Consider the following 27,659-nt stretch of genomic DNA (forward strand, 5'->3'; position numbering starts at 1 on the left):
ACCAGTAAAAATCTGGGTTATTTATATAGTAGAGATATATTCTGTGAATATGTTTTTAAAAACTGAATGCTTTTCTGTGTGCATGGTATGTATGTGCACAAGAACATGTGCCCCATTGTGTGCATGTGGAGGTTAGAGGACAATTTTTAGGTGTTGGTTTTCTCTTTCCCCTTGGGGCAGGAAGGGTCTCTCATGGTTTCTGCCACACTGTACCCTGGAGGCTACCTGGGACAGGAGTGTCCAGCTGATTTTCCATTTCTACCTCACATCTCAGCACAGGAATGTGGAGATTCCGTGTGTCCCCATTCATCTAATGCATGTTCTTGGGCTGAGTTAAGGTCCCCAGTTGTGCAGGACAAGCATGTTTCCCTGCTGAGTCATATCACAGGCCCAAATCTATATATTTTAATAAAACAGAATTCCTCCTTTTTCCCCTTCCTCCCTCTCTTTCTCCCCTATCTCCTTTCCTTCCTCTCCTCCTTTGTTTAAAGCAGAGCCTTATTATGTAGCTCAGATTCCTTGAGCTTGCTTTGCAACCTGGGCTGACCATGATATCATGCTACATCTTGTATTAGCCTTTTGACTGTTTTAGGTTTGCAATAAATACCCTGCTCATTGCTGGAACCTTTTCCCTTTTAAATCAGTCTGTGGCTGTAGTTTTTTACATCAACCATAAGAAGTTTATTTAATAGTTTATGATTCATTTAAAGCTACATTGTGTCAAATTTTTATTCAGAGACTTATGAAGTTTCTACTGTATCCAGACCTATACACTTAGATCTGAGCACTGAATGTTATCTTGTTAGGATTTAGATCATAGAGCTGGCGAGATGGCTGGGCGGTTACAAGCATACACTGCTGTTGTAGAAGACCCAAGCCTATCCTTCGCACTCTTTAGTAGTTTACAACCCACCATGAATCCAGCTAAGGGGAGCGATGCCCTTGTCCTCCATGAGCACCTGCGCCCCCTGACCCACACGCAGAGCATTGTCATAACTCCAGAAAGGCTCTTTTTGCTTCTTGCTAGTCCACACTTACTTTTCCTCCCCCACACTCAGATTCTGATTTTGAACTAATTTGTCTGTTCCTGAAGTTGCTGTGAGCAAAATAAGACAACTCACTATCCTTTTATTTTTTTCTAACACAAAGCAGTGAGATTAATCCACAGTTTATGCCACAGTAATTTATTTTTTCTATTGCTTGTCATTTCATTGCTAAGCTATTCTGTACCTTATTTCACCCACTATTCCTTAAGACATACACACAGTTTGTAGTTTTAGAGTATTGTCAATAAAGTTGTAATGAGACTTTTTTTTTGATACATGTCTTGGAAAAATATGCAATAGCTTTTCTTGAGTATATCTTAGGAGTTGGCATAAACTGTTTAGATATATTAACGCTTTGCTGGTGGCTGCTGCTAGTTTCAGAGTACTTGCTGTACTTATATCCCTATTAGCCGCGTATAAACATTACAATAACTCTACACTTTCGCTGATTTTTTTTTATATTATTATTATTGAAAATCAGCCATTTTGATATTTCTGTAGTTGTTTTGTTCTGAGGTTTCTTATGATTAATGATATTAAAGTGTCTTTTCTTTTACCTATACAGCCTTTAGAAGTCCTTGTAATGTTTTCATTTACAACTGTTAAACATTTTTATTCAATATTTCTTTTTATTGCTGTGTATATATATCTGTATATCTAGATAAAAATCCTGTCAGACGGGTGGATCTGAACCCGGGGCGTCTGCTCAAACTACTGCACCAACTAAGGAGAATACATGCAGTAAACATTGAACCCCTACTCAGATCCAGCCAATAGACAGGACATTCTCCACAGTTGTGTGGAGAGCGGGGACTGGCTCTGACATGAAGTCTGGTGCCCATGTTTGACCATTTCCCTATCATGGGGAGGCCTGGTGACACTCAGAGAAAGGATAAGCAGGCTACCAAGATGAGACTTGATAGCCTATGACCATATAGTGGGGGAGGAGGTCCCCCTTGGTCACAGACCTGGGGGGGGAAATAGGGTGAAAGCGGGAGAGAGGGAGGAACAGGTGGATAAAAGTGAGGTGAAAACAATTGAGATGTAATCTGAATAAATTAATTAAATAAAAAAATCCTGTCAGATACATGCATATATGATGAAAATTTTCTCCCACGCTGTTATTTCATTTTTTCACTCTTTTAATGTTATCTCTGAGCAGGCTTTCTATTATAATGCATTTAAGGTATCAGCTTTTTTTTTTTTTAAAAAAAACCTTTATTTTATGTGTGTGAGCATTTTGACTACCTGCATGTGTTTCTGTGGCCTAATTGTATGCAATACCTACAAGGGCCAGAAGAGGGCATTAGATACCCTGCAATTGGAATTAAAGGTGGTCCTGAGTTATGTGGGTGCTAGAATGGAACCCAGGTCCTTAGAGAGAGCAGCCAGTTGTCTTATCTGCTGAGTTATTTCTCCAGCCCCGTTTTTTCAAACTAGTGGGTTATTGTATTTTAAGAAGTTATACTTATCCAAAGATAGGAACCCAAGCTCCCTATTTTCTTTATTATTACTATTATTGTTAATATTACTACTATTATTATTATTGTTGTTTTTACCTTGAGCATTTAGTTTTCTTATAAAGTTCAGACTATTCTGTGTATTAGGGGTCAGCACTTACTTATTTTTTTCTGGGTTTAAAATGCTTTATTGCTCTTTATTAAAAAAGCATCCTTTCCTTGTAACATTTTATTGGCAAATTAGGTGAAGTCCATGAGAAGTGGCTTGTTAGTGTACCCCATCATGGCTGGCCTCATACTCCGGAGCAGTGATTGTTTTCTCTATGTGAAAGGGTTTAGGTTTTAAAATGATTTTGTTGGGAATTTGTCCAAATCATCATCATCATCATCATCATCATCATCATCATCATCATCATCATCAATTACCGAAGAGTCCCATTATGATGCTCTATGTGGCTTAGAGCTCTCTGTGTAAGCATGGCTTTCTTGGGTGGCAGTTTTTTTGGTTTCAGTACTTGATGCATATCATTCCTTGCATGCCTGGCACTTAACGTTCTTAAGAGACCCAGTGTCTTTATGTGTGTGTCTTTGTAGGTGAGCCGGTACTTTCTCTTATGGCGCTTAATGTTGTTTCCTTGTTTTTGTAGTTTTAACAATTGTAATAAATCTCTGAGAAGCTATAATAGAGAATTAAGGAGAGGAAGGCAATGAGGAAAGAGAACAAGAGGGAATGAAGTAGGAAAAAGAGGGAAAATATTTTATTAGTTAGAGGTATGAGGAATAATAGAAAAAATACCATAGAATAGGTGCAGAAACAAAACCCAAAACCAACCAACCAAAAAAACCCCAGCAACAAAAGTTGTGAAGCAAGATGAATGCTAAAACAAGGAAACAATCAGATACAAAAGTGAAAATTAAAACAATGTAAAGTTATGAAATAGCATAGAGTAAACATGTCATCAGTTAGTGTATGTTTTTTGTTGGGAATGAGTATGAGTTTTTTTCTGCCTCATTTATCTTTTTTGGGCATGGGCATGTGAGTGCATGTGTGCATGTTCATGTGTGTGTGTTACATGTTTGTGTGCAGTTTTGGAGGCCAGAGCACAAGCTTGGGTATCATTTCTTAGGCACCCCTACCTTTTTGAGACAGAGTCTTTTACTGGTTTTCAATGTGCTAGGCTGGGCTGGTTGGCCATGGAATCCTGAGGATTTGCCTGCGTAGGCCTCCCTTCCACTACTGTGGCTGGGATTTTAAAATGTGGGCTCTAGGGATTATGCTCAGTTTCTTATGCTAGTGTGGTAAGCACTTTATGAGCTGAGCTACCTCCCAAATTATATCTTGCAGCTGATATAACTTAGGAAGAGGATTGCAAATCTTTATGCATATGAAAATTAATGCCTCCAGAATATTTTCTCTGCCAGGTTAGGTTCCTGCAGAAGAATCGGTTTTCTCTGGGTGTTTCCCAGTCCTACATATGGATTGTTGCACCTCTCCTGCACAACTTAAAATTTTTTTTTCAGTTGATAGGTGGGGTTAATTTCTGCACAGCAAAATGTTTACCACTGTAAAGGCAGTGGAACCTGGGGGAGTGGAGCCTAAAATGTGGTGGACTAAAGTCTCATGCAATAGCCGGCATTATTCAGAGCCTCAACCAGTTTATACTCTGAGGGTTAAGAATTGCATGACTAGAGTTAACAATCACAAGGACAAGATGCATGTGGCACAAACATGTTTTTCCATAGAGGTGTTTAAACAAATAACCATAACCAGTTGTAATGAATAATCTAAAGTAGACTCACTCCTATCTGCTGCACCTGGGAGGGTTATGAAAGCACATCCAAGAACAATTCTGGGATTTTATAGAAATTGAGGTCACAAAACTCTTGTCTTGTTTTCATGGAGTTTTCTCACAGTACTCGATTCTTGGACTGTGTTCCAAAAGCAAATGAAGGAAACAGCACCATCACACAAATAGCCGATGATGGAACAACATGTTTCTGTTTCTGCTTTTGCTGTTGTTCTTTCTTCTTCTTCTTCTTCTTCTTCTTCTTCTTCTTCTTCTTCTTCTTCTTCTTCTTCTTCTTCTTCTTCTTCTTCTGTCCTCCTCCTCCTCCTCCTCCTCCTCCTCTTCCTCCTTTTTTTCCTTCTTTTTGCATTTTTGAGACAGGGTCTCTCTGTGTTAGCAGAGTTTGTAGCTCTGGCTGTTCTTCTTCTTCTCTCTTTTTAAAAAAGATTTATTTATCATTATGTATACAGTGCTCAGCCTACATATACACCTGCAGGCCAGAAGAGGGCATCAGATCACATTATCAATGGTTGTGAGCCACGATGTGGTTGCTGGGAATTGAACTCAGGACCTCTGGAAGAGCAATCAGTGCTCTTAACCACTGAGCCATCTCATTAGCCCCTGCTCTGGCTGTTCTTGAACTCATTCTGTAGACCAGGCTGGCTTTGAGCTTGGAGATCAGCCTGCCTCTGTCTCCTAAGTGCTGGGATTAAAAACATTAAAAAAAACTCTTTACCAGTTACACTTCCACACTGGGCTAAATCCAGAATATACAAAGAATTGAAGAGTTTAAATACCAAGGAAATAAAATTGACAGTTAACAAATAAGCAAATAGACTAAAGATACTGCTAAAACAAAACAAAACACCCTTGCAGTCAGAGAAATGTAAATTTAAACTCCTTTGAAATATCACCTCACCACAATTAAAATAGCTATCATCACAAAGTATGACAGCAAATGCTGGAGAGGATGTGGAGAGAAAGAAACCCTTAATCATTGTGGGGGTCCAAGTTAATACAACTATTGTGGAAATCAGTGTGGAGCGCTCTCAAAAATTAAAAGTAGAGGGGCTGGAGAGTTGGCTCAGAGGTTAAGAGCACTGTCTATTTTTCCAAAGGTTCTGAGTTCAATTCCCAACAATCACATGGTGGCTCACAACCATCTTTAGTTAGATCTGGTACCCTCTTCTGGCATGCAGGCACAGAGGCAGGCAGAATACTGTATTAAAAAAAATCGTTAAAAAAATAAAATAAAAGCAGAACTACCGTAAGACCTAGCTCTCTTCTGGCATATACTCAGAGAATTCCACACTCCATACCACAGAGTTACTCGCACTCACATCTTTATTGCTTTGTTCACTTTATTCACTATGTCGAAGAATTGGAATTAACCTAGTTGTTTTTAAAGAAATATTACTCAGCTTTAAAGAAAAATGTGGTTAAAAATTGCAGAAAAGTAGATGGACTTAGAATGTATAGTATTAAGTGAGGTCACACTATCTCAGAAAAAATGTACTCTTTCATACATAGAATCTAGCCAATAATAGGTGTGTGTGTGTGTGTGTGTAAACAAATGGTGCATGAGGGTATAGTACAACATGAAGAAAGGCAAACAAGAAAGGCTAAATTTAAGAGGTAAGGAAGGATTAAATGCAGGTAATTGACATGAGTTACAAAGGAAGTTGTAAAATTGTTTTGTTCTAGTTCTAATTCTGTCATGACTCTTGTTAAGTTCTGTGAGGCAAAGTTTTACCCAAGAGCCGGGAACTTACTATGTCTCCTAGGCTATCCTGAAGCAGCGACAGTCCTTCTGTCTCAGTATTCCCAGGGATAGGAGCACAGGTGTGGTGACGTGTTCCACCCTTTGTGTTCAATGTCTCATGTTTGGGCTCCTTTCCCATCAGAAAAGGACCCTGCTCACACTGTGAAGCTTGCCTGAATATATGTTAAAGTATCTTTTATTACCACTGTGTTCAAAAATTGTAATGCTTACTTTTTAGCCTCAGGTCAGAATTTCCCTAGAGCCATGGTTCTCAACCTTCCTAATGCTGTGGCCCTTTATTACAGTTAGTCCCTCATGGTGTGGTGGCCCTCAATCATAAAGTTATTTTCATTGTTATCTCACAACTGTAATTTTACTACTGTTATGAATCAAAATGTAAATATCTGCCATGCAGACGGTCTTAGACAACCCTGTGGAAGGGTCTTTCGACTTCTAAATGGGCAGCCGCCCTCAGGTTGAGAACTTCCCCTCCTGTCTTCTCTCGCCTCAACAGAAGCAGTCTTACTGTAACCCGATATGCCAAGGCTGGTTGATATCCATGGGAGGCCTCCCTTTTCTGAAAAGAACGGGATGAGAAGTCAGAGGGTATGGGAAGAACTGGGAGGAAAAGAGGGAGAGAAACTGGTCAGGATAGAAGAGGCTGGAGAGATGACTTAGTGCTTAAGCGCACTGGCTCTTCCAGCAATCACATGGTGGCTCACAACCATCTATAATGTGATCTTATGCCCTCTTCTGGCATGCAGGTGTACATGCAGATAGAGAATTCATAATAAATAAATAAATCTTTAAAAAAGATGTAAAGCAAGCAAGCAAGCAAATAATTGAATAAATAAAATTATTATCCAACCTAAAAATAAAGGGAGAGCCACTCCCTTATAGTGTCTTTTACATTTTTGTTGTGTTCTTGTTCAGTTTGGGTTAGTGCTCTTGGCATATGTGTAGAAGAATTTCCATGTATTTTAAAGTTATTATTGAAACAGCCACAAAATGAAGTGGATAAATATGAAGACATTTCTGATTTCTTTTTATGCCAATTTTATTTTGTAGGAATCAAGAATCCCGTCTCAGTTGCAAACAGACTCTTATGTGAAGGGCAGAAGGGCAAGCTCTCTGCAGGCAGAATTCCTCCCTGGTAATCACGTTGTTTCTTTTGACTTCTGTCTCGGGTTGTTAGCGTTTGAAGTCTGCTTTAGTCACAGAGGACGGATCCTGTTGGTTCCCTGCCAGCAGTAACATGGTTTAGACTAAGGCATATTTTGTTCTGTAATGGTGGAACACTGTCCCAGTGATAAGCTCCAGATGAAATAGAGTCTCGTGGATCAAAGGAGGTCAGAGTTAATTTCTGGATTTGTGCGGCATTAATTCTCAAGAGGAATTTTAGTCACAGAGTAATCAGTTAGGATTATTTTGTTGTGAGACTCAAAACCTATCATAGATATGGAGACCTAGTGTCTAAAGCAATTAGGTTTTATCTTTTTGGTCAGAGCTGAGGCTGGAACCCAGGGCTTTGTGCTTGCTAGGCAACTGCTAAAGTAATTAGTTTTGGGATGTTCTTAGAAAAAATACATTGAATATTGTCAACAATCATGAGTCAACTATTATTACATCTTCCTGAGAAGAGATAAAAAGATTTAAAAGGTCACTAACAGACTTACAAGTTAGTTTAAGGGAATTCAGTCTTTGCTAGTGGTGTCACCTCAGTCATTGTGGTGGGAAAAAGATAAATGACTTAGCTTCTACTGGGGCTGTGGGCCATCTCATGGAAGAGCAATAAGGCTGTCACATTATTCAGAAAAGTGCAGAACAAATTTAAAGGTTAAAAAGTGGGTTTGAGCAGCCGGGTGTGCTGGTGCACGCCTTTAATCTCAGAACTCAGGAGGCAGAGGCAGGAGCATCTCTGTAAGTTCGAGACCAGCCTGGTCTACAAAGCGAGTCCAGGACAGCCAAGATTACACAGAGAAACTGTCTCAAAAAACAAAAGAAAAAAACTAAAGCAAAACAAAAAGTGGGTTCGAAAGATGCAGGCTCAGAGCTTAGGAGCACTTAATAGGACCATGGTTTAGTTCCCAGTACCCAGATGGTGTTTTACACCTGTATATAACTCCAGTTCCAAGGGACCTGATGCCCTCGTCTGACTCTATGCATACCAGGTACACGAGTGGTCTGTATACATGCAGGCAAAACACTCAAATAAAGAGTACAGTATAACATTTTCTTTGCAGAGTATAAAGCTGTAAGCAGCCTAAATGACTCAGGGGATAAAAAAATTGCGTTCTAGTCTTATTACTAAGTTCAGAGAAGGAGGAGGCACTGGTGATAATTTACTCCACAACACAGTATCTTCTCGCAAATGTTACACAAAGTTCCAGCTCTCACAAATGTCGATGTTCAGCAGTTCAGGCTCACAGTTGTAGCCTGCTTGGGTTTGATGTGGCCTTTCTCCTTGCCTTGCAGACAGTTAGTTGCTGCCTTGTGCTGTCCTCACAGTGGAAGTATATGGGAGAGGGAAGGGGGAGAGGAAGTTACAAAGGAACAAGTGGGGAGAGGAGGGAAGAGAGAAAGATAGAGGAAAAGAGGGAGAAGAGGGGAGAGGAAGAGAGAAGACTAGGAGAGCGAGAGAGGAAGGGGGGAGAGAGGGAGAGAACAATGGGAGGTGTTGGCTGAGAATGCCATTTCTTCTGTAAGTGCAGTAATACTTGTCATGGGGACCCTCCCTTTATGCTGATCAACCTCAGTCCATAGTAGGACATCTTTACATTGGAGAAGTTTTCAAAGAAGAAGCTTAACTTAGATTTTCTTTTCTTTTTTGATATGTTGTGACAGGATCTCACTATGTAGGTCTCTCTGGCCTGGACCTTGATTTATGGATCAGGCTGGCCTTGAACTCACAGAACTTTGCCTGCCTCTGCCTCCTGAGTGCTAAGATAAGATGTACACCACCATGCCCAGCTATAGTTTCTAAAACAAACACTCCCCCCCAAACCTATAAAATATACCACCTAAGTTAGGAAATAATAATTACCAAAATATTTGATGCTATCTAGACTGAGGTTTTCTTTCTTCATGCTTCTTTAAGATAGTGTCTTGTCATATAGCCTAGACTGGTCTTGAACTTGTGAGCCTCAGCCTGCTCATTGCTGGGAATACTGGTGTTAAACCATCATGCTCAGCTAACTTAAGTATTTTAGTGGATCCTTACCTTTCACACTGTCCCGTATCCCCATATTCCATATGGAGTTCCTTTGCCTAGTATCAATTGTCCTGAATTGAAGGTTTTCTCATACTTATGTAGTCTTTTATGCTATTTGGATTTTCCATTTATATATAAATATATATCCATATATAAAAATAATAATAATAATTATTATTCTTATTATTTAGTTTTTAGTTTTTCGAGACAGGGTTTCTCTGTGTACCTTTGGCTGTCCTGGATTCGCTTTGTAGACCCAGGCTGGTCTTGAACTCACAGTGATCTGCCTGTCTCTACCTCCCAAGTGCTGGGATTAAAGGCATGCGCCACCATGCCTGGCCTTATAGTTGTATTTTTTAAGGCTACATAAAAATGTGCATTGTGTTAGTTACTTTTTTCTTTCTGCAAGAGACACCATGACCAAGCAGTTTGTAGAAGGAACTGGGCTTATTGTTGAGAGGCGTAGAGTCCTCGGTGACAGAAGAAAGGCACTGCAGCAGGAGCTGGGAGCTCACAACCACAAGTAGGGAAAGCTTGTCCTCAGTGACATACTTCTCCAGGCAGCGTGCACATTGTGTCCTCTGTATGAGCCACACACTGGGCACCACACATTCAGAGGCTTCTGAGGGACTTGTCGTTCTAGCTGCCACGTGTGAGTGCAGCAGACACTCTGGAATGATTACGTAGCGCGCTGTGATGGGCTCACAGGAAAGGAGGAAAGAAGAAGCAGGGCCAGCGGGTTTGTTGGAATTACCTCCTGTGCTGTTGGAGTCCTTTTCAGAAAGCCCGTGTCTGTTCCTACACCTTGGAACTTTTTCCTCATGTGCTCTAGAAGTTTCTAAGTTTCAGGTCCTACTTAAGATCTTTGATTCATTTTAAATCGACTGTTGTCATGTGAGATAGACGGATTTTATTTTGTTCTACTTATGAAAACATGAGTTTTCCAACACTCTTTGTTGAAGAAGTTCTTTTTTTCTTTCTTTCTTTCCTTCTTTCTTTCTTTGTGTGTGTGTGTGTCTGTCTGTGTGTGTGTGTGTGTTTATTTCTGGGTTCCTGCTTAGCCACATGATTATGAGTGAAAACATCGACACTCTAGTGTGTTGCTAAATAGTAATGCTAGGTAGGTTATGTAGCTCAGATATATTTGTTGTTCTGATGTGGGGTCTCGCTATGCTGCCCAGGCTGTCTTAGAACTCACTGTTTAGCATCCGCTGGCCTAGGACTCCTACTTCTGCCCCTGGGAGGGATGGCAGGTGTCTGTGATTATGACCTGCTGTCAGAGGTGCTTTTGACTTAAGTATTTCTTTTTCTTTCCTCCCTTTGCTAGACCTTGCTTATACAAGGCAAACATCATGCTACTGAACTATGTTTCTATCCCATTTGGACATTTTCCTAAATAGTACATGTTCTAGTTTGTTTCTCTGTTGCTACAATACTCATTGACCAAAAGCCCCTTAGGGGACGGATGGTTTACTTGGCTATCCTTCCGTATCACAGTTCCTGAGGCGAGTCAGTAGGAACAGAAGCAGGAACTGGAGGGCAGGAGTGAGCAGAGGGCTGCTGAGGGGGCTGCCTCTCTCTGGATTGGTCAGCTACCTTTGTTAGTAACATAGCTCACAGACATGCCGATAGGCCAGTCTGAAGGCACTGAGGGTGCCTGGGTGTGCGACACTGAAGCTAGCTCAGACAGTAGTGTATCTGCGTTCTCCTTTTGGTTGGTTGAGGAGCAGCTGGATTTGGCTCATGTTTAGTTATATAACTTCCTGACTACTTTGCTTTCTTTCCTTTCCTTTGTTTCCACTGCTTGTGCTTTCAGTCTCAGTTATTCTCCTGTGGTATCCAGTCACCAGCAAATCACATGCAGCCTAGTTTGTTATTTCTGACCTTGCAGTTATTTTCGTATGTTTGATTTCTAGCTTTAGAAAAAGGCCTGTCTTTATGAATATATATGAGTGGGGTTATAAAAATTACTTTAATATCTTTGTTTACTGGTTTTATCATTTTATTATTTTTAGATTATGTTGAGTTGAGTGATTCCGCCCCCCCCTTCTTTCTAGGCTTTATTTTTCTGTTCAGGTATTGGATTGCAGACATGGTAAACTTTACATTTTTGTGCATTGAGTGTTTTTATATTTTAATAGGCACTCAAAAATTTTATTTCTGGCTATAGCTAAGTTATTTAAAAAGTTTGGTTCTTTTCAAGTCCCACATTAGACTTTGTTTCATAAGTCTAGGGAATACATTTAATATTGAGGTAATTTCACCTTGTTATAAGTGGAAACTATATTGGTTTAAGGGCAGAGAGTGAGTATAAACAATAGGCTTTTCCTAAGATGTCTTAGATAAAATGCCCTTTTTATCTATATAACTCATAGAGGAAGTCAGGAGTTTTTTTTTTAATACCAAGGATTTGTTGCTTAAGCTTTTTTTTTTTTTTGGACAGGAACTCACACTGTAACCTATGCTGGCCTGTGACTCACTATGTAGCCCAGGCAGACTTCATTCTCATGGCAGTCCCTCTACCTCATCTCTTAAACTACTCAACTACTGGGATTATGGGTGTGTGGGACCATGCCCAACATTGGTTATGTTGAGTTTTTGGAGGGGGTTTAAGAAAAATCAATTTTTGTCTTGATGTCATGGTACTTACTTAGAATCCCATCACTTGGGAGGCTAAGTCAGGAGGACTGTGACTTGAGGCCAGCCTAGGGTACATGGGGAGATCCTGCATTAGCCTTTTGGGATACAAATACAAGATGTTTGTAGTTGAAATAATATTATATCTTGGATTTCCTTCAAAATAATTGTGGAAGTGCTGTACATGGGTAAAATTAGCAATATGTTCCCAATTACTAAAGCAAACAGTGATGATCTGTTAATTTCATTGACTATTGTAACAAAATGTAGTTATTCTTCACCAATATAGCTTAGAAATAATAGTGTATTTTTCATAACCCTAAAGCTGAGGAGTCTAAGACAAAGAATTTAGCAGCTGTTGTGTCTAGCGGGGGCTGAGTTCTCTCCATGTAGTGAAGGATAAAGCAGTCCACTGGATTCTCCCCCCCCATCCCCCATCCCCCCTCAACACAGGGCTTCTCTGTGTAGCCTTGGCTGTTCTGGACTCGCTTTGTAGACCAGGCTGGCCTCGAACTCACAGCGATTGCCTGCCTCTGCCTCTTGAGTGCTGAGATTAAAGGCCTATGTCACCACACCCAGCCTGGATTCTTAATCAGACTAAGTAAAGAGCTCTTTGGCTTTGGGAGCGAATCACCTTCATAGACCACACCTCCTAACATTATCCTAAAACTGTTTAGAATCGGGTTTCAGAATATGAATTTTGCCAGATTGGATGACATAAACTTTCAAATCAAATTGGTCATGTATTTTTGAAAAATTTTGTGATTAAAAAAAAAATTCAAGCACGCTCAGCAGATAGTTCAGTGGAGAAAGAGTCACAGCACCCAAGTAAGAGGCCTGTGTGGGTGTGCATACCTGTAATCTCCATGGGGGAGGGGCATAGAAACAGGTGACCCCCTGGCTGGCTAACCTGCCAGTGTTTCTGGAGTGGTCGAGCTGGAGGTTCACTGAGAGACCTTGACTCAAAAGAAGGTAGGAAATGATAGAGACACCTGGAATTGACTTCTCTTCATGTCTGTGCATAGGTGCAGGGACACATACACACACATCACATATCACTACATTTCACACACGCCCCCAGCATGCTCCACATTATACACCACACCCACGTCACACATATCACACATATTATACCTATTAGATACACATTGTACACGCCACACCCATCACACACTCACTTATATATCACACACATTACATACACACCACACACATCCTATCTACACATATTGCATGCATATTACACACACCACAATACATTATACACCCAAACCACACATGTATTTTACACATTACACATACCATACACACATCATGTACATTGCACACACATTACATGCCTCACATACCCACTATACACACTGCACATATCACAGACACACCACAAACATTACATACATATTGCACATACCTCAGACATTATACATTACACGTACACATCTTACACCACTCCCCACACAAATTCAGCATTTTGTTAGTTTAGTGCATGTTCCTAGCACAGTGATCTCTTGGGCTTTATGTTTGCGAGCTTTAAGTAGTTAATAGCCTAATTTGTCTTCAGTTATATGTATTTATGATGTACAATGAAATGATAGAAGTCATTTTTAAATTTAGTGCCTATTATTTTCTCCTATACCTTTTTTATTGATTGAGAATTTCATATATGGATATAAGGTGTTTTGTTCTATTCCCCTGTCCAGTTTCTCCTCTTCAACCCTTCCTCCCATTTCCTCCCAATCTCGTGTGTTTCCTTCTTTCTTTCTTTAAACTCATGGAGTCCACTTAGTGCTTGGGTATACTATGATCACCTACTAGAACAGAGACAGCCTCTCAGGGACCATAACCCTTTACAGAACTGACTTTCTCCTTCCAGTAGCTGTCAGTCACCAATAGCTTCTCAGCCAGGGGTGGGACTTCCTGATCACCTCCCTACTTGATGCTCGAAGTTTCTCTAGCTTGATGTTGTGAAGATCCTATGCCTGCTGTCACAGTTGCTGTCAATTCATATGTGCAGCTGTTCTTTTGTCTCCAGAAAACACAGTTTAACTCTAGTCATCAACCACACCTGGCTCCTTATATTCCTTCTAATCCCTCTTCTGAGATGAACCCCGAGCCTTGGAAGAAAGGGGTACGATGTAGATGTTGCATTTAGAGCTGAACCCCTTGCTGTCTCATAGTATCTGCATTGTGACCAGTTGTGGGTTATTGTGTTAATTACCCCATCTCACCATCAACAGCAAAACGAGCTTGCCTGATGAGGGTTGCAAGGCATTCTTGTCTATGGGTATAGTAATGTTTTTCAGTATTGGCTTGATATTATATTCACCTAGCAGAATAATAGTCGTGGGTTCTCTCTTCGGTTCTTTGACGAACGCAGCCTCAGATTCTCAGCCTTGGTAACAGTGCTGACTTGTGCTTTACAAAAATTTTAAGGCTGGTTTGTTTGTGAATTGACTGGAGTGGGTGGGTGTTGGTTATGTGTGTGGGTGCACACAGAGCAAGGCAAGCATAGAAATGGTATCAGTGAGGTCAGTGCAACTCTAGGAAAGTTGAGGTTTAGAGGAAGGATACTAGTGGGCCTCTCTTACTGAAGGAGGGTTAATGGGTTTTCTAATGGGGTTGCATGAATCGTCTTTAAAGTGATCTCTGGAGATTCAGAACAAATCTCAAAGGAAATTTAAATTGGTACTTACTATTCTGCAAAGTGATTTTTTTTATTTCTACATGACACTATATATGTATATATGTAACGTACATACATACATGCATGCATATTTTGCAAAAAATTACATTGAATTGCTATTAAAAGTATTTATATGACATTTCATGTGATGGTGAACTCCTAGACAATATTTGATGATAAGCAAATGCTGCTTATTTAGTATGCTTTATAGTATCTATAAATGTCTTCTAAATGTGAATATTTTAAAATGTCTAAAATATTAAGAATTACACAGATTTTATCAACGTTTGAGACAAGGTCTTATGTATTCCAGGCTGGCCTTAACTCATTATTGTGGCTTAGGGGCTCAAACTCAGAACTTCATGCATACGAGGAATACTAGTTAGGGTTACTATTGCTATGAAGAAACACGGTGACCAAAAGCATCATGGAAGGAAGTATATTTTATTTCTCCCTCTCAGTGAGATTCAAGCATCCTCCCTTGAGGTCTCTTTGTTACTTACTTTCTTTGGATCTATGGATTGTAGCATGGCTATCCTGTATTTTATGGCTGAAATCTACTTATAAGTGAGTACATACAATGTTTGTGTTTCTGGGTCTGGGTTACCTCACTTTGGATGATCTTTTCTAGTGTCATTCATTTGCCTGCAAGTTTCTTGATGTCCTTATTTTTAATAGCTGGGTACTAGTCCATTATGTAAATGTAGCACATTTTTTTTAATCTATCCATTCTTTGGTTGAGGGACATCTAGCTTGTTTCCTGTTTATGATTATTACAGGTAAAGCTGCTATGAACATAGTTGAGTAAATGTCCTTGTGGTGTGGTGGAGCATCTTTTGCATATATGCCCAGGAGTGATATAGCTGGGTCTTGAGGTAGAACTATTCCCAGCTTTCTGAGAGAAACCAACAGATTGATTTCTACAGTGGTTGTATAAGTTTGCACTCCATCAGCAATGGAGGAGTGTTTCTGTTTCTCCACATCTTCACCAGCCTGTGCTGTCACTTGAGTTTTTGGTTTTAGCTATTCTGATGGGTGTAAAATGTAATCTCAATGTCATTTCGATTTATATTTCCCTGATGACTAAAGATGTTGAACATTTCTTTAAGTGCCCTTTGGCCATTAGAGATTCCTTTATTGTGAATTCTCTGTTTAGATCTGCACCCAGGTTTTTAATTGGGTTATGGTCTGTTGATATTTAATTTCTTGAGTTTTTAAAAAAATATATTTTGATATTATCCCTCTGTGGGATTAGGGTTTGTTGGTAAAGATCTTTTTCTATTATTGAGTATTTTTGCAGCCATGTTCATTAATGAAGCAGGTCTGAAATTTTCTTTCTTTGTTGAGTCTTTGTGTAATTTAGGTATCAGGGTGATTGTGGCCTCATAGAATGAGTTTGGCAATGTTCCTTCTGTTTTTATTTTGTGGAATACTTTGAGGAGTATTGATATTAGCTCTTCTTTGAAAATCTGGTAGAATTCTGCCCAGAAACCATTTGGCCCCAGGCTAGCTTTGATTAAGAGACTTTTATTGACTACTTCTATTTCCTTAGGGGTTATATGTCTATTTAAATTATTTACCTGATCTTGATTTAACATTGGTAAGAGGTAGCTATCAAGAAAATCATCCATTTCATTTAGATTTTCTAATTTTGTGCAGTACAGGTTTTTGAAGTAAGACTTACTGATTCTTTGAATTTCCTCAGTATCTGTTATACCCCCTCCTTTCATTTCTGATTTTGTTAGTTTGGATGTTCTCCCTCTGCCTTTTCATTAGCTTGGCTAAGGGTTTGTCTACCTTGTTGATTTTTCTCAACAAACCAGCTCTTGGTTTTGTTGATTCCTTGTATTGATCTCTTTGTTTCTAATTTATTGATTTCAGCTGTGAGTTTGATTATTTCCTGCCATCTACTCCTCTTGGATGTGTTTGCTTCTTTTTGTTCTAGAGCTTTCAGGTGTTCTGCTACGTTGCTGGTATGCAATTTCTTCAATGTCTTTATGAAGGCTTATAGTGCTGTGAGCTTTCTTCTTGCACTGCTCTCATTATGTCCCATAGTTTGAGTATATTGTATCTACATTTTTGTTGAATTCTAGAAAGTCTTTAATTCCTTTTCTTTACTTCTTTCCTGACCCCATGGTCATTGGGTAGAAAGTTTTTTCAGTTTCCATGAGTTTAGGCTTTCTGTTGTTTCTGTTGTTGTTGTTGAAGTCCAGTTTTAATCCATGGTGGTCTTATATGATGCAAGGGGTTATTTCAGGTTTCTTGTATTTGTTGTGGCTTGATTTATGAACAGAGTATGTGGTCAATTTTGGAGAAGGTTCTGTGGGGGTGTTGAGAAGAACGTATATTCTTTCGTGTTTGGGTAAAGTGTTCTGTAGATAATGGGTATGTCTGTTTCATTCATAACACCTGCTAGTTTCATTACTTTTCTGTTTAGTTTCTGTCCTGATTACCTGTCTATTGGTATCTCCCACTGTTAATGTGCTGGGAGAGTGGGGTATTTAAGCCTCCACTATTAATGTGTGGGATTCGATGTGTGATTTAAGCTTTAGTAATTTTCTGGGGGCATAGCTATTCAGACTTGAGATGTCATTTTGGCAGATTTTTCCTTTTAATATGAAGTATCCTTTCTCATATGTCTTGATTAATTTTGGCTGAAAGTCTATTTTATTACATGTTAGAATGTCTACTCCAACTTGCTTATTGGGTGCATTTGCTTGGAAAACCCTTTTCCAGCCCTTTACTCTGAGGCAGTGTGTATCTTTGTCACAGAGGTATGTGTCTTGCATGCAACAGAATGATGGTTCTTGTTGAATCCATTCTGTTAGCCCGTGACATTTTATTGGGGAATTGAGTCCATTGATATTGAGAGCTATTAATGAACAATAATTGTTAATTCCTGTTATTTTGATCTTGGGAGGAGGGGGAGAGGGGGGAGGAAAGAGGAAGAGAGAGAGGAGGGAGAAGAGAGAAGGGAGGAGAGGAGAGACAGAGAGAGATAAGAGAGGAGAGAGTGTGTGTTTGTCCCTTCTTTGGCTTTGCATGGGATTTATTTCCTGTGTTTTCTTGGGTGTAGTTGGCCTCCTTGGGTTGCAGTTTTCCTCCTACTGTCATCTGTAGACAGCTGAATTGATAGATAGACATTGCTTAAATTTGGTTTTGTCGTGAAATAATCTTGTTTCTCCATCTATGGTGATTGAAAGTTTTTCTGGGTCTGCACTACATCCGTGGTCTCTTAAGAGTCTGTAAAATATCTGTTCAGGCCTTTCTGGCTTTTAGTGTCTCTCTTGAGAAGTTGGATATAATTCTGATAGGTCTGCCTTTATATGTTACTTGTCCCTTTTCCCTTGCAGCTTTTAATATTCTTTCTTTGTTCTGTACATTTAGTGTTTTGTTTAATGTGTGGCAGGAGGAATTTCATTTTTGGTTCAATCTATTTGGGTTTCTATAAGCTTCTTGTACATTTATAGGCATTTCTTTCTTTAGGTTTAAGGAAGTTTTCTTCCATGATTTTGTTGAAAAAAAATTTTTGGGGGGTCTTGAAGCTGGTAATCTTTTCTTTACCCACTTCCTATTATCCTTAGGTTTTGTCTTTTCATGATGTCTTTGATTTCTTGGATGTTTTGTATTCTTGTGCTGGCCTTTAACCATCCGGTTATCCCTGCTTCTGGGTGACCACCTGGATATTCCTGATGCCTGCAGCCCTCTTTGGGATGGCAGACAGAAGAGTGTCTGGGATGATGGAGCTTAGGGGACAGAGCTCAGTTCACCAATGCTGGCTGTGCCCCAAAGGGACCTGGCAGGGCTTACATGTTGCTTTTCGATAGTTATCTGCACATGGAAATGCTGGTTTTTAAAAAAAAACCTGCTCTTAGTAATAACTGAATATAAAGACTTGAATAAGCATTTCTCTTGAGGTTTATCAGAAGATAAAGTCATATCTCTTGGAACAGGGGTGGATGTGAGCCTCTGGACACCGAAGCTGGGAAACGAGTGTGAGCTTTTTGAAAGAGCTTTGCATATACTTGTTACCACTGATTTTTTTTTTTCCAGTTCCCGCTCTTGAGTTTTAATGTGGAAATGATTAGAAGAACAGAAACAAGAAATAGAGAATAGGAGACTAATAGCCAGGCACAAGTTCAAGGGGTCTATTACTAGCTGGCTGGGATCTTTATATAGCTGACTGTGGATGGAGATGAAGTGATTATTATAGTTGTTACTTACAATTACTATTTACCTCATGAAATTACTTAAATTGTTACTTGTTGGCATGCTTTTTGAGGTCTTTGGAGATTAGTCTTCATAAACCAGAAGTGCCCTGTTCACTTTTCTATATTAAAAATTGCAGTATAGTACTGAAAAAAAAATTCCATTTGGGATGTATTTCATACTCAACTAGAGTGAAAATGATCGTGAGCATTCTGTGAGCATTCTTGTTGCACTGAACTTAGGTTGTGAGCATGCCGGTGTGTTTGCTTATCAGATTACTTATTTTGAATGGCTGTAGTTGTAGACAAGAACAACCATTCGGAGAACATCTATTTCGAATGTTATCTGATTGAACAGATTATACAAACTCCACAACTCTGTGGATCAAAGAAAATCATATTCTCCATAGGAAGCAACTTTCACTTTTTATTGTGCTATTTTTTTCAATTTCTCTATTTGTCATTCCAGTGAGGAAAATTTTAGAAGAAAAATTGAGACTGCAGCTGTCTTATTTTGTACCATCTCTAGAATTACTTGTTTCTCTAAGACTTGACTTTAGTTGTCATAGGACACTACTTCTATAACTTAATTGACTGTAGAAGATGACATTGCATTTTTAAAAGAATAACTTTTTTGTTGTTAGCTTTTTAGTTGGAGAAGGAGCCTACAGATGGGCAGTGGACCATGGGATACCCTCTTGCCCTCCTAGCATCATGACCACAAGTGAGTAAAACCTTCATGAGTTAAGCTGTACAAGCAACAAGCCTAAAGAGTTAATTCTGTTCCTACACATAAATAGAATACTTATACATTGAAATATTTACAGTTAAAGATAGCTTACGTTTGCTGATTTTTATTTTATTTTATTTTATTCTGGAGGTTTCCTCTCTGCTTTTTGTTTTGAGGCAGTCTTATTCTGTTACCCAGGTTGTCCTGGAACTTGCTATATAGCTCTGAACTGGTGGCAGTCCTCATAAGTGCTAGGGTTGCAGGGTATGAGTTGCCATGCCAGGTTTGTAAAATTATTCCTGAAGTATTTTTAGGCTTTGTAAAGTGGTTGTGAATAATAAAGCCATAGTGCCCTCTCTGGAGGACACTGGGAAGAAGGAAGAAGAGGGATGTTAACTGCTCTTCTGGTGAGGAAAGATTTCTTTTTGTGTTTTACTTTTTGTTTTGTTTTCTTTTTTGACACAGGGTTTCTCTGTGTAGTTCTGGCTGTCCTAGAACTAGCTCTGTAGACGAGGCTGGCCTTGAATTCACAGATCTGCCTGCCTCTGTCTCCCAAGTGCTGGGAGTAAATGTGTGCACCACTGCCACCCACCTCCTCACCTTTATTTTTTATTTTATTTTTTGATTTTCAAGATTAGCTTATTTTCATTTAAGGTTTGTGTGTGTGTGTGTGTGTGTGTGTGTGTGTGTGTGTGTGTGTGTGTGAGAGAGAGAGAGAGAGAGAGAGAGAGAGAGAGAGAGAGAGAGAGAGAGAGAGAGAGAATGGATCACTCCTGTCTCTCCTTTCCTCCAGGATTTTCTTAACATATTGTTAGCATGCATGGGCCTTACTCTGTAGCTCTGACTATTCCAGAACTATGTAGACCAGGCTGGCTTACAACTCACAGAGATCTTCATCTTCCTGCCTCTGTCTCCCAGTCTTGGGATTAAAGGAGCGTGTCTCTATGCCCCAGCACGTGCAATTTTCATTCTGTAATAAAGATTTTGCCTTTACTTTTAAAATACAATTTTAATTAGATAATGACTTCTGGGTTGACAGTTTTTTTATTTTAACATATTTTCCATTTTTTAAATTTAAAAATATTCATATCATAAATTATCATCTTAAACATTTTATTTCATGTTTGTTTACTGTTATTTACTTATGTCCTGTGTGTCTGTGACTGTGTGTGTGTATGTATGAGAGTGTGCTTGTCGTGGTGCGTGTGCACATTGCCGAGCACAGCTTGGAGAAGTTGGCTTTCTGCTTCATCCTTGCGAATGCTGGGTATCAAACTCAGGCATTCAGGGTACATGCCGAGCCTCCTGACCTGCGGTCTTAGCCGTCTTAAGTTCTGTTGAGTTATAAGTATATAGTGTAGTGTAGCTGCCACTGTTCTATGTTCCCCTGACTGTTATCCCAAGTACACGTGTGGTAGTCTGTCTACTTGCTCCCCTCTTGTTAGTTGCTTGTGATCCTGCCTTTACTTTCTATCTTTATGAGTTCGCCTTTTCTAGGTACCTTACAGAATTGTAGTACAATTTATTCTTTATGCCTTATTTCACTTTATATAATTCCTTCAGAGTTTATCCATGTTGTTGTTGCACAGCTCGGAAATTTGTGTAGTTATCTTTGTGCTTATTCTAGACCTGTGGATTAGTTTTATTTTCTCTTAAGCCTTTTACTCATGGTCTGTGATGTTACTGGCATATAGGTTGTTACTGCTCTAGAGCAGTGGGGCCTTGGAGAATAGAGTTGGTAAGTGAGGTGGACTCAAGTTTCTTGCAACAGACAACTTTATTCAGAACCTCTGACATTTTATACTGTGAGGGTTAAGAAAGGTCATATGAGTAAAGTTCTCATGAGTTCAAACAGTATACAACCACAAGGACAAGGCACATTTGCAAAACATGTTTTTACATAAAGCATATAAAGCATAATTTAAGTATTTAATTGAATAACAGCAGCAGGCAATAATGAGTAAAATCTGAAGTAAGCTCACTCTTATCTGCTACACCTGAGAGGAGCACAAAAACACATTGCAAGAACAGTTCTGTGATTTGAAGAAACTGAGGTCACAAGACTCTTTTCTTGTCTTGTTTTTTTGGCATGTTCTCACAGCCTCTCAGGATTCTTCCCAGACTTCATTCCTGGACCATATTCTGTCATAGGTCAGTTTAGTGTAACTGAGTCCTTCCTTATAGGAGATACACGCTGTGCTTTCTAAGTAGATGGTCTTAATAAATACAGTGTGAATAATTAGAAATAATAGTAACAATAACAATAGTATGTAAGCTATTTCTCTCACTGATGTGACAAAACACTTAACAAAGAACATTTTGGAAGAAAAGGTTCCTTGTAGTCTACAGTACAGGGTTTATAGTCCATCACAGCAGGAAAGGTGTGGTGGCAGGAACTGAAGGTGCCTGCTCATACGGGACCCAGGGTTGGAAGTGGAGAGTAATGAATGCTTAGATTGCTTTGTCCTTTTTATTCAGTCTATGATTCCAGCCTCCCCAGTGGTGCCTCCCAAATCTAGGCTGAGTCTTTCTCTTTCAGTTAATCTAATCTGTACTGTCCAAAGTATTTTTATAGTGATTTTAAGTTCTATCAAGTTGACAATAAAGAGTCATCACAAATAACAGTAACAACTAACTGATAGTAGATGTTAGCAAATACCGCAAATGTATATTATAAAAGTATATTATTTGGACATTTATTAATTTTTTAAAATAAAAAATCTGATACATCTTTACATATTTATGAGGTACATTGTGATACTTTGACTCATTAGACATTGTATGAGGGTGAGATCAGGGTAATTAGCATATCTGTCCTTACAAGTTGCTTTTATTTATATTTATTTGCTCCATGTGTTTGTGTGTGTGTGCTGCTTCCAGTTTTCAGTGAGTTTTCTAACAGTATTTCAGTTAAGTTGCCACCGATAGAGCTAAGATTGAAGAACACTGTTGTCTTCAAATAGGTTTATGATGTAACCTACTTTCTCCTGCCTTCACCCCTGGCAGCCACTAATATATGTAGGCATTATTTTTTTACTCTATTTTATTTGCTGTTCTTAAGCCTCTACTTCCCTTCCAACCGCCCCCCCCCCCCATCCTAGGTAGGAGAGAAAGAAGGTTAGAAGGGAAAGGGATGTAGGCCTCTTAGCTGCTTCCTGATGGTTAGGGTCATCTGCCTTTTTGGGAAAATACCAAACTTAGTTGACAGGATATCTAGCAGTCCAGCAACAGCAAGTGGTAAACACAGAAGCAGGAAGAACCAGCAGTCTTAGCCTTCTTTCTCCTCTATTGTCTCCTCGAAGCACTCACCTTCTCTCTCTGGGCTCTCACATTTATCATTTCCCAGAATCCTCAGAATTCCAATAACTCCAGCTGGCATAGACCACCTCCGCCTCTGAGCTGCACAACGCAGTTGTCAGCTGTGGACACTGAAAGCAACTGCATATCTGAGACTTGGGATTAAAACAAAATCTGTTTACATAACGTAGCTGAGTTCTTAAAGAAACCAAAACTTCCAGTACAAATATCCTATCTGTTTGTATAATTTTGTCATCCTTAATGTTACATAGTGCCAGCAAGTGGCTGAACTGATAAAAGACACTTGTTGCAAGCCTGACAACTTAAGTTTGAAATGTGGAGCCCTATTGGTAGGAAGAGAGAACCTACTCCTAGAAGGTGTCTTCTGACTTCAATATACATATCAGAGCATATGTTAATTGTCTATGTTTAGATTAGCTTTTGTTATTAACTTCTATGTTTTCTAGTGCTTGTTCCTTATTTATTTATTTATTTATCCCTTTAACTTTTATTTGGCTTTGTTTTTTCAATAGTGATATGATTTTAATTCTCATTTCCTAAACAATATATATACTTTTGTTCTTTTCTTTGTTGTTGTGGTTACCATGGAGATTAAATTTAGTACTTTAAATTATAGCGTAATTTGAATTTGTGCTAGGTTAATGGGACCATATTAACAAAAAGTTGTGTTGTTATACACACACCTGTCACCATTCCCTTTCAGCTATTAATGTCATGAAATTTCTTATTAGCAAGAGAGATTGTCTAGCTAGCACAGTGCCTGTCATCAAGTCTGGCAACCTGACACATGGTGCTAACAAGAAACTGATTCCTGAAAGTGGTCTTTTGACCTCCAGATATGTGTCATGGCATGTGTACAAACAAACACGTTCTCTATTAAATGTAAAAACATGAACATATAGAATAATCTTCCATGTCTTATTTATAAAGTGATGTAGAAAATAAACAGAATTAGAAACAATTAGAACAGTGATAGCTTTTATAGTTATACATGATTCATCTTGTGTCCGATCTTTATTGTTGTGTGTGCCTTTTATGCTGTTGCCAGGTGTCCTTTTGTTTTTTGCCTGTTGATTTCCTTTTAGTATTTCTTGTAGGCTAGGCAGGTAGGGTCTGCTGGTGAACAACTGGGTAGGGTTTCCGTACTCTGAGACCATTTTAATCTACTCCTCATTTTTGAAACACAGCTCAGTCAGATCTGGGATTTATGCTTCACACCCTGCTTTTCCTTCAGTGCTGTGAACATGTGAGCTGATAACGTAGCCTCAAAGGGTTGGATGAGAAATCTGCTTATAGTTCTCTGCTAATTCTTAGTGTATGACTTTGGCTTTAAAAATCTCTGTCTTTGATCTTTAATAATTAAACATAAATATCAAAACATTATAAATTGATACAACAGCCAGGTGTGGTGGTGCGTGCCTTTAATCCCAGCACTTGGGCGGGACAGGCAACCAGAGGCAGGTGGGTCACTGTGAGTTTGAGGCCAGCCTGATCTACAAAGCAAGTCCAGGACAGCCAAGGCTACACAGAGAAACTCTGTCTTGAAAAACAAAACAAAACAAAAACAAAAACAAACAACCTCCAAATAAATCAATATGACATTTTTATGTGTTCTACATCATAATTTTGTACATTTTGTACTTTGTGATGATGAAATTAGGGTAAGCAGCATGCTGGTCTCTTGAGGAACTTAAATTTGTCAGAGTCCTGATTTCCCACTTAATGTGCTGTGTGTTTTCAGTTTTAAGCTGCAGATTCCTTACTGGGCCATAAAGCACCACAGCTAGTTAGTATTTCCTGTCTGTACATCCATTCCTTATCTGGATTCTCTTCTTACCTTTCTTGTCTTCTCTCTCTTCTTAGTGCCTACTGACCATGATTGTCTTTTGTTGATCGACTTGTTTAGCTTCCACAAATGAGTAAGAAAGAGAACATATTGAATTTTTCTTTCTGTGCTTGCCCTATTTCATTAAACTGTCTTTTTATTTCATTAAAATGTCTTCCATATTTACTCATGGTGCAAGCGTCAAACTTCCTTTTTCATGACTCAACAATATTCCATTGTTTATATGTGCTAGTTTTAGTTATTTGTTTGCTTATTGTTTTTTGAGACAGAGTTTCCCTGTATAGCTTTGGCTGCCCTGGACTTACTTTGTAGACCAGGCTGGCCTCAAACTCACAGAGATCTGCCTGCCTCTGCCTCTCTGAGTGTTGGGATTACAGGTCTACACCACTGCACCTGGCTCTTACCTATGTTTATCCATTGATAGCACCTTGGTTGATTTCATGCCTTAGGCTATAGATGATGCTGCAGTAAACACTGGAGTGCATTTATTTCTATGATTCAATGATTTCATTAATTTGGATATATACTGTATAATAGGCTTGCTAGGTTACATGGTAGTGACCATTGATGTACATCCTCACTGATAAGCATTGGAGTTTAGTTCCTCTTTCCTTTTCCTATTGACATTTGTTATTTCTGTCTTTTGACAACATCATTCTATTTGGATGAAGTGACAGTTCATTATACTTCTGAATTGCTTTTCCTGATGGCTAGTGATGCTATATATTGTTTTATATACTTCTGCTCCTTTTTATGTTTTCCTTGAGAAATGCATATTTAAATAATTTGTCTCATATCTGTATTTTTTGTCTAGTTTTCTTTTGTTGCCTGTGCTTTTGTTGTTTTATTTAAAAGCTGGCATATATCATTATGAGAGAGAGAGGGGGGGGGAGAGAGAGAGGCGAATGTGCGCTAGCTGCTGGAATTGAATACTTGTGTCTTAATGGTTTTCATTAGATTAATGCTAGTGTAGCAGTTTCAGGTCTTGCATGCAGCACTGTGATTTTTTTCCTTTATTGAAAATAGATTTTTTTTTTTTTGGTTTTTTTTTCGAGACAGGGTTTCTCTGTGTAGTCTTGGCTGTCCTAGACTCGCTTTGTAGTCCAGGCTGGCCTCGAACTCACAGCGATCCGCCTATCTCTGCCTCCCGAGTGCTGGGATTAAAGGCGTGCGCCACCACGCCCGGCCTGAAAATAGATTTTTTTTTCCAGATAATATATTCTGATTACATTTTCCCCTTCCTTTGCTTCTCCTACTTTATCCCTATCTCCTCTTACATCCAGATTCACCCTCTTTCTGTCTCTCATTAGAAAACAAATGTCCTTTTAAGGGACAATAACAAAATAAAATAAGATAAAACAACAGCTAGCACATTGCAATAGGACAAAACAAACAGAAGGAAAAGAGCCCAAGAAAAGTCAAAAGAAACAGACATAGATATACAGACCCACTCATTCACACTCTTAGGAATTCCACAAAAACACAAAGCTGAAAGCCATAATGTACATGTAAAGGACCCTATTTGTTTTTCTGGGTCTGAGTTACCTCCTTCAGGAGGATTTTTTTAGTTCCATCTATTTGTCGCAAATTTCAAGCTGTCGTATTTTGAATTGAGGTTTGTTTGTGTTGAGAGAAATAGGTCATTAAAAAAAATCCTCTGTATTTTTTGTACTTTCTTCCCAGTGTTATTCATTAGAGACTTGCAACAGATATACCTGTTGCTGGGCCCTCTAATCTGCTTCTTTGGAGAGAGAGAGGGGGGAGAGGGAGAGAGAGAACGAGAATGAGACTATGAGTGTGAGTGTGTGTTTGTCACTAGCATTCTATTCTAGTTACTATGGTTTCCTAGTGTACTTTTTAAGTGAGGTTGTATGATGCTGCAGGTTTGTTTTTGCTGAAGAGTGCTAGGATTCCTCAGGATCTCTTACGGCTACAGGTGATTTTACGACTGCTTTCTCTATTTCATTTCTATTTTCTTTATTTTGGTTTTTTGAGACAGGGTTTCTCTGTGTAGCCCTGGCTATCCTGGACTTGCTTTGTAGACCAGGCTGGCCTTGAACTTACAGTGATGTGCCTGCCTCTGCCTCCCGAGTGCTGGCATTAAAGGCATGTGCCACGATGCCTGGCCTTGCTTTCTCTACTTCTATGAAGAGTGTTTTTGGTATTTTCATGTAGATTGAGTGAAATCTATGGATTTGCTTTAGGCAGTGTATATATTTTGAAAGTATTGGTTTGTAATATTCATTCTTTGTGTATGTATTGTCCTTTAAATTTCTTTTCAGTGTTTTGTATTTGCCACTGTAGAGATCACTCACTTCTTTCCTTAAACTTATTGCTAGAGTCACTCCCTGCTCTCCACACAGCTGTGGAGAATGCACTGTCTATTGGCTAGAACTGAATGGGGGGACTAGGTTTACTGCATGTGATGTCCTTGGTTGATTTGTGTATGCCCATGGGTCCAGATCCGCCTGCCTTGATGGTCTTCTTGTAGGGTTCCAGAACCCTCTGGGTCCTTTTATTTCCCCATTTTTGCATACCTCTCTCACCTGGAGCTCAAATAGGAAGTCCTAGCATCTATTCCAATCTCCTGCTAAATGAGGACTATCAGAAGACATCCCTGTTGGGCTAGTGTCCAGTTATAAGTGAGTATATGCCATGTGTGTCTTTTTGGGTCTGGGTTAACTCACTCAGGATGATTGTTTCTAGTTCCATCCATTTGTCTGCAAATTTCAAGATTTCCTTGTTTTTAATAGCTAAGTAGTATTCCATAGTATAAATATACCACAGTTTCTTTATTCATTCTTCTACTGAGAGACATCTAGGTTGTTTCTATGTTCTGGCTATTACAAATAAGGCTGCTACGAACATAGTTGAGCAAATGTCCTTGTTGTGTGGTGGAGCATCTTTTGGGTATATTCCAAGGAGTGGAATAGCTGGGCCTTCCAATTTTCTGAGAAAGTGCCAGGTTGAT

The 27,659-nt window shown here is 39.1% G+C and overlaps 1 protein-coding gene across 11 annotated transcripts in view; it reads left to right on the top strand.

The window, feature by feature from the left end:
• The window catches only part of TASP1 (taspase 1), a 218,486-nt gene that overhangs the window by 45,189 nt on the left and 145,638 nt on the right, over positions 1-27,659 (top strand). For 9 of the 11 annotated variants that reach the window (XR_014777659.1, XM_084774559.1, XM_084774564.1 and 6 more), the window contains 2 exons: positions 7,124-7,208; positions 19,439-19,518. Coding sequence is in view for 10 of the 11 variants with exons in the window: in XM_084774559.1 (XP_084630685.1) it covers positions 7,124-7,208; positions 19,439-19,518 (165 nt within the window). In the remaining variant the exon portion in view is untranslated. The remainder of the gene's footprint in view (positions 1-7,123; positions 7,209-19,438; positions 19,519-27,659) is intronic. The other 2 variants (XM_084774566.1, XM_084774567.1) reach the window with 1 other exon arrangement.

Source organism: Acomys minous (assembly GCF_964271855.1).
Source record: "Acomys minous genome assembly, chromosome: 3".
NCBI lineage: Eukaryota > Metazoa > Chordata > Mammalia > Rodentia > Muridae > Acomys > Acomys minous.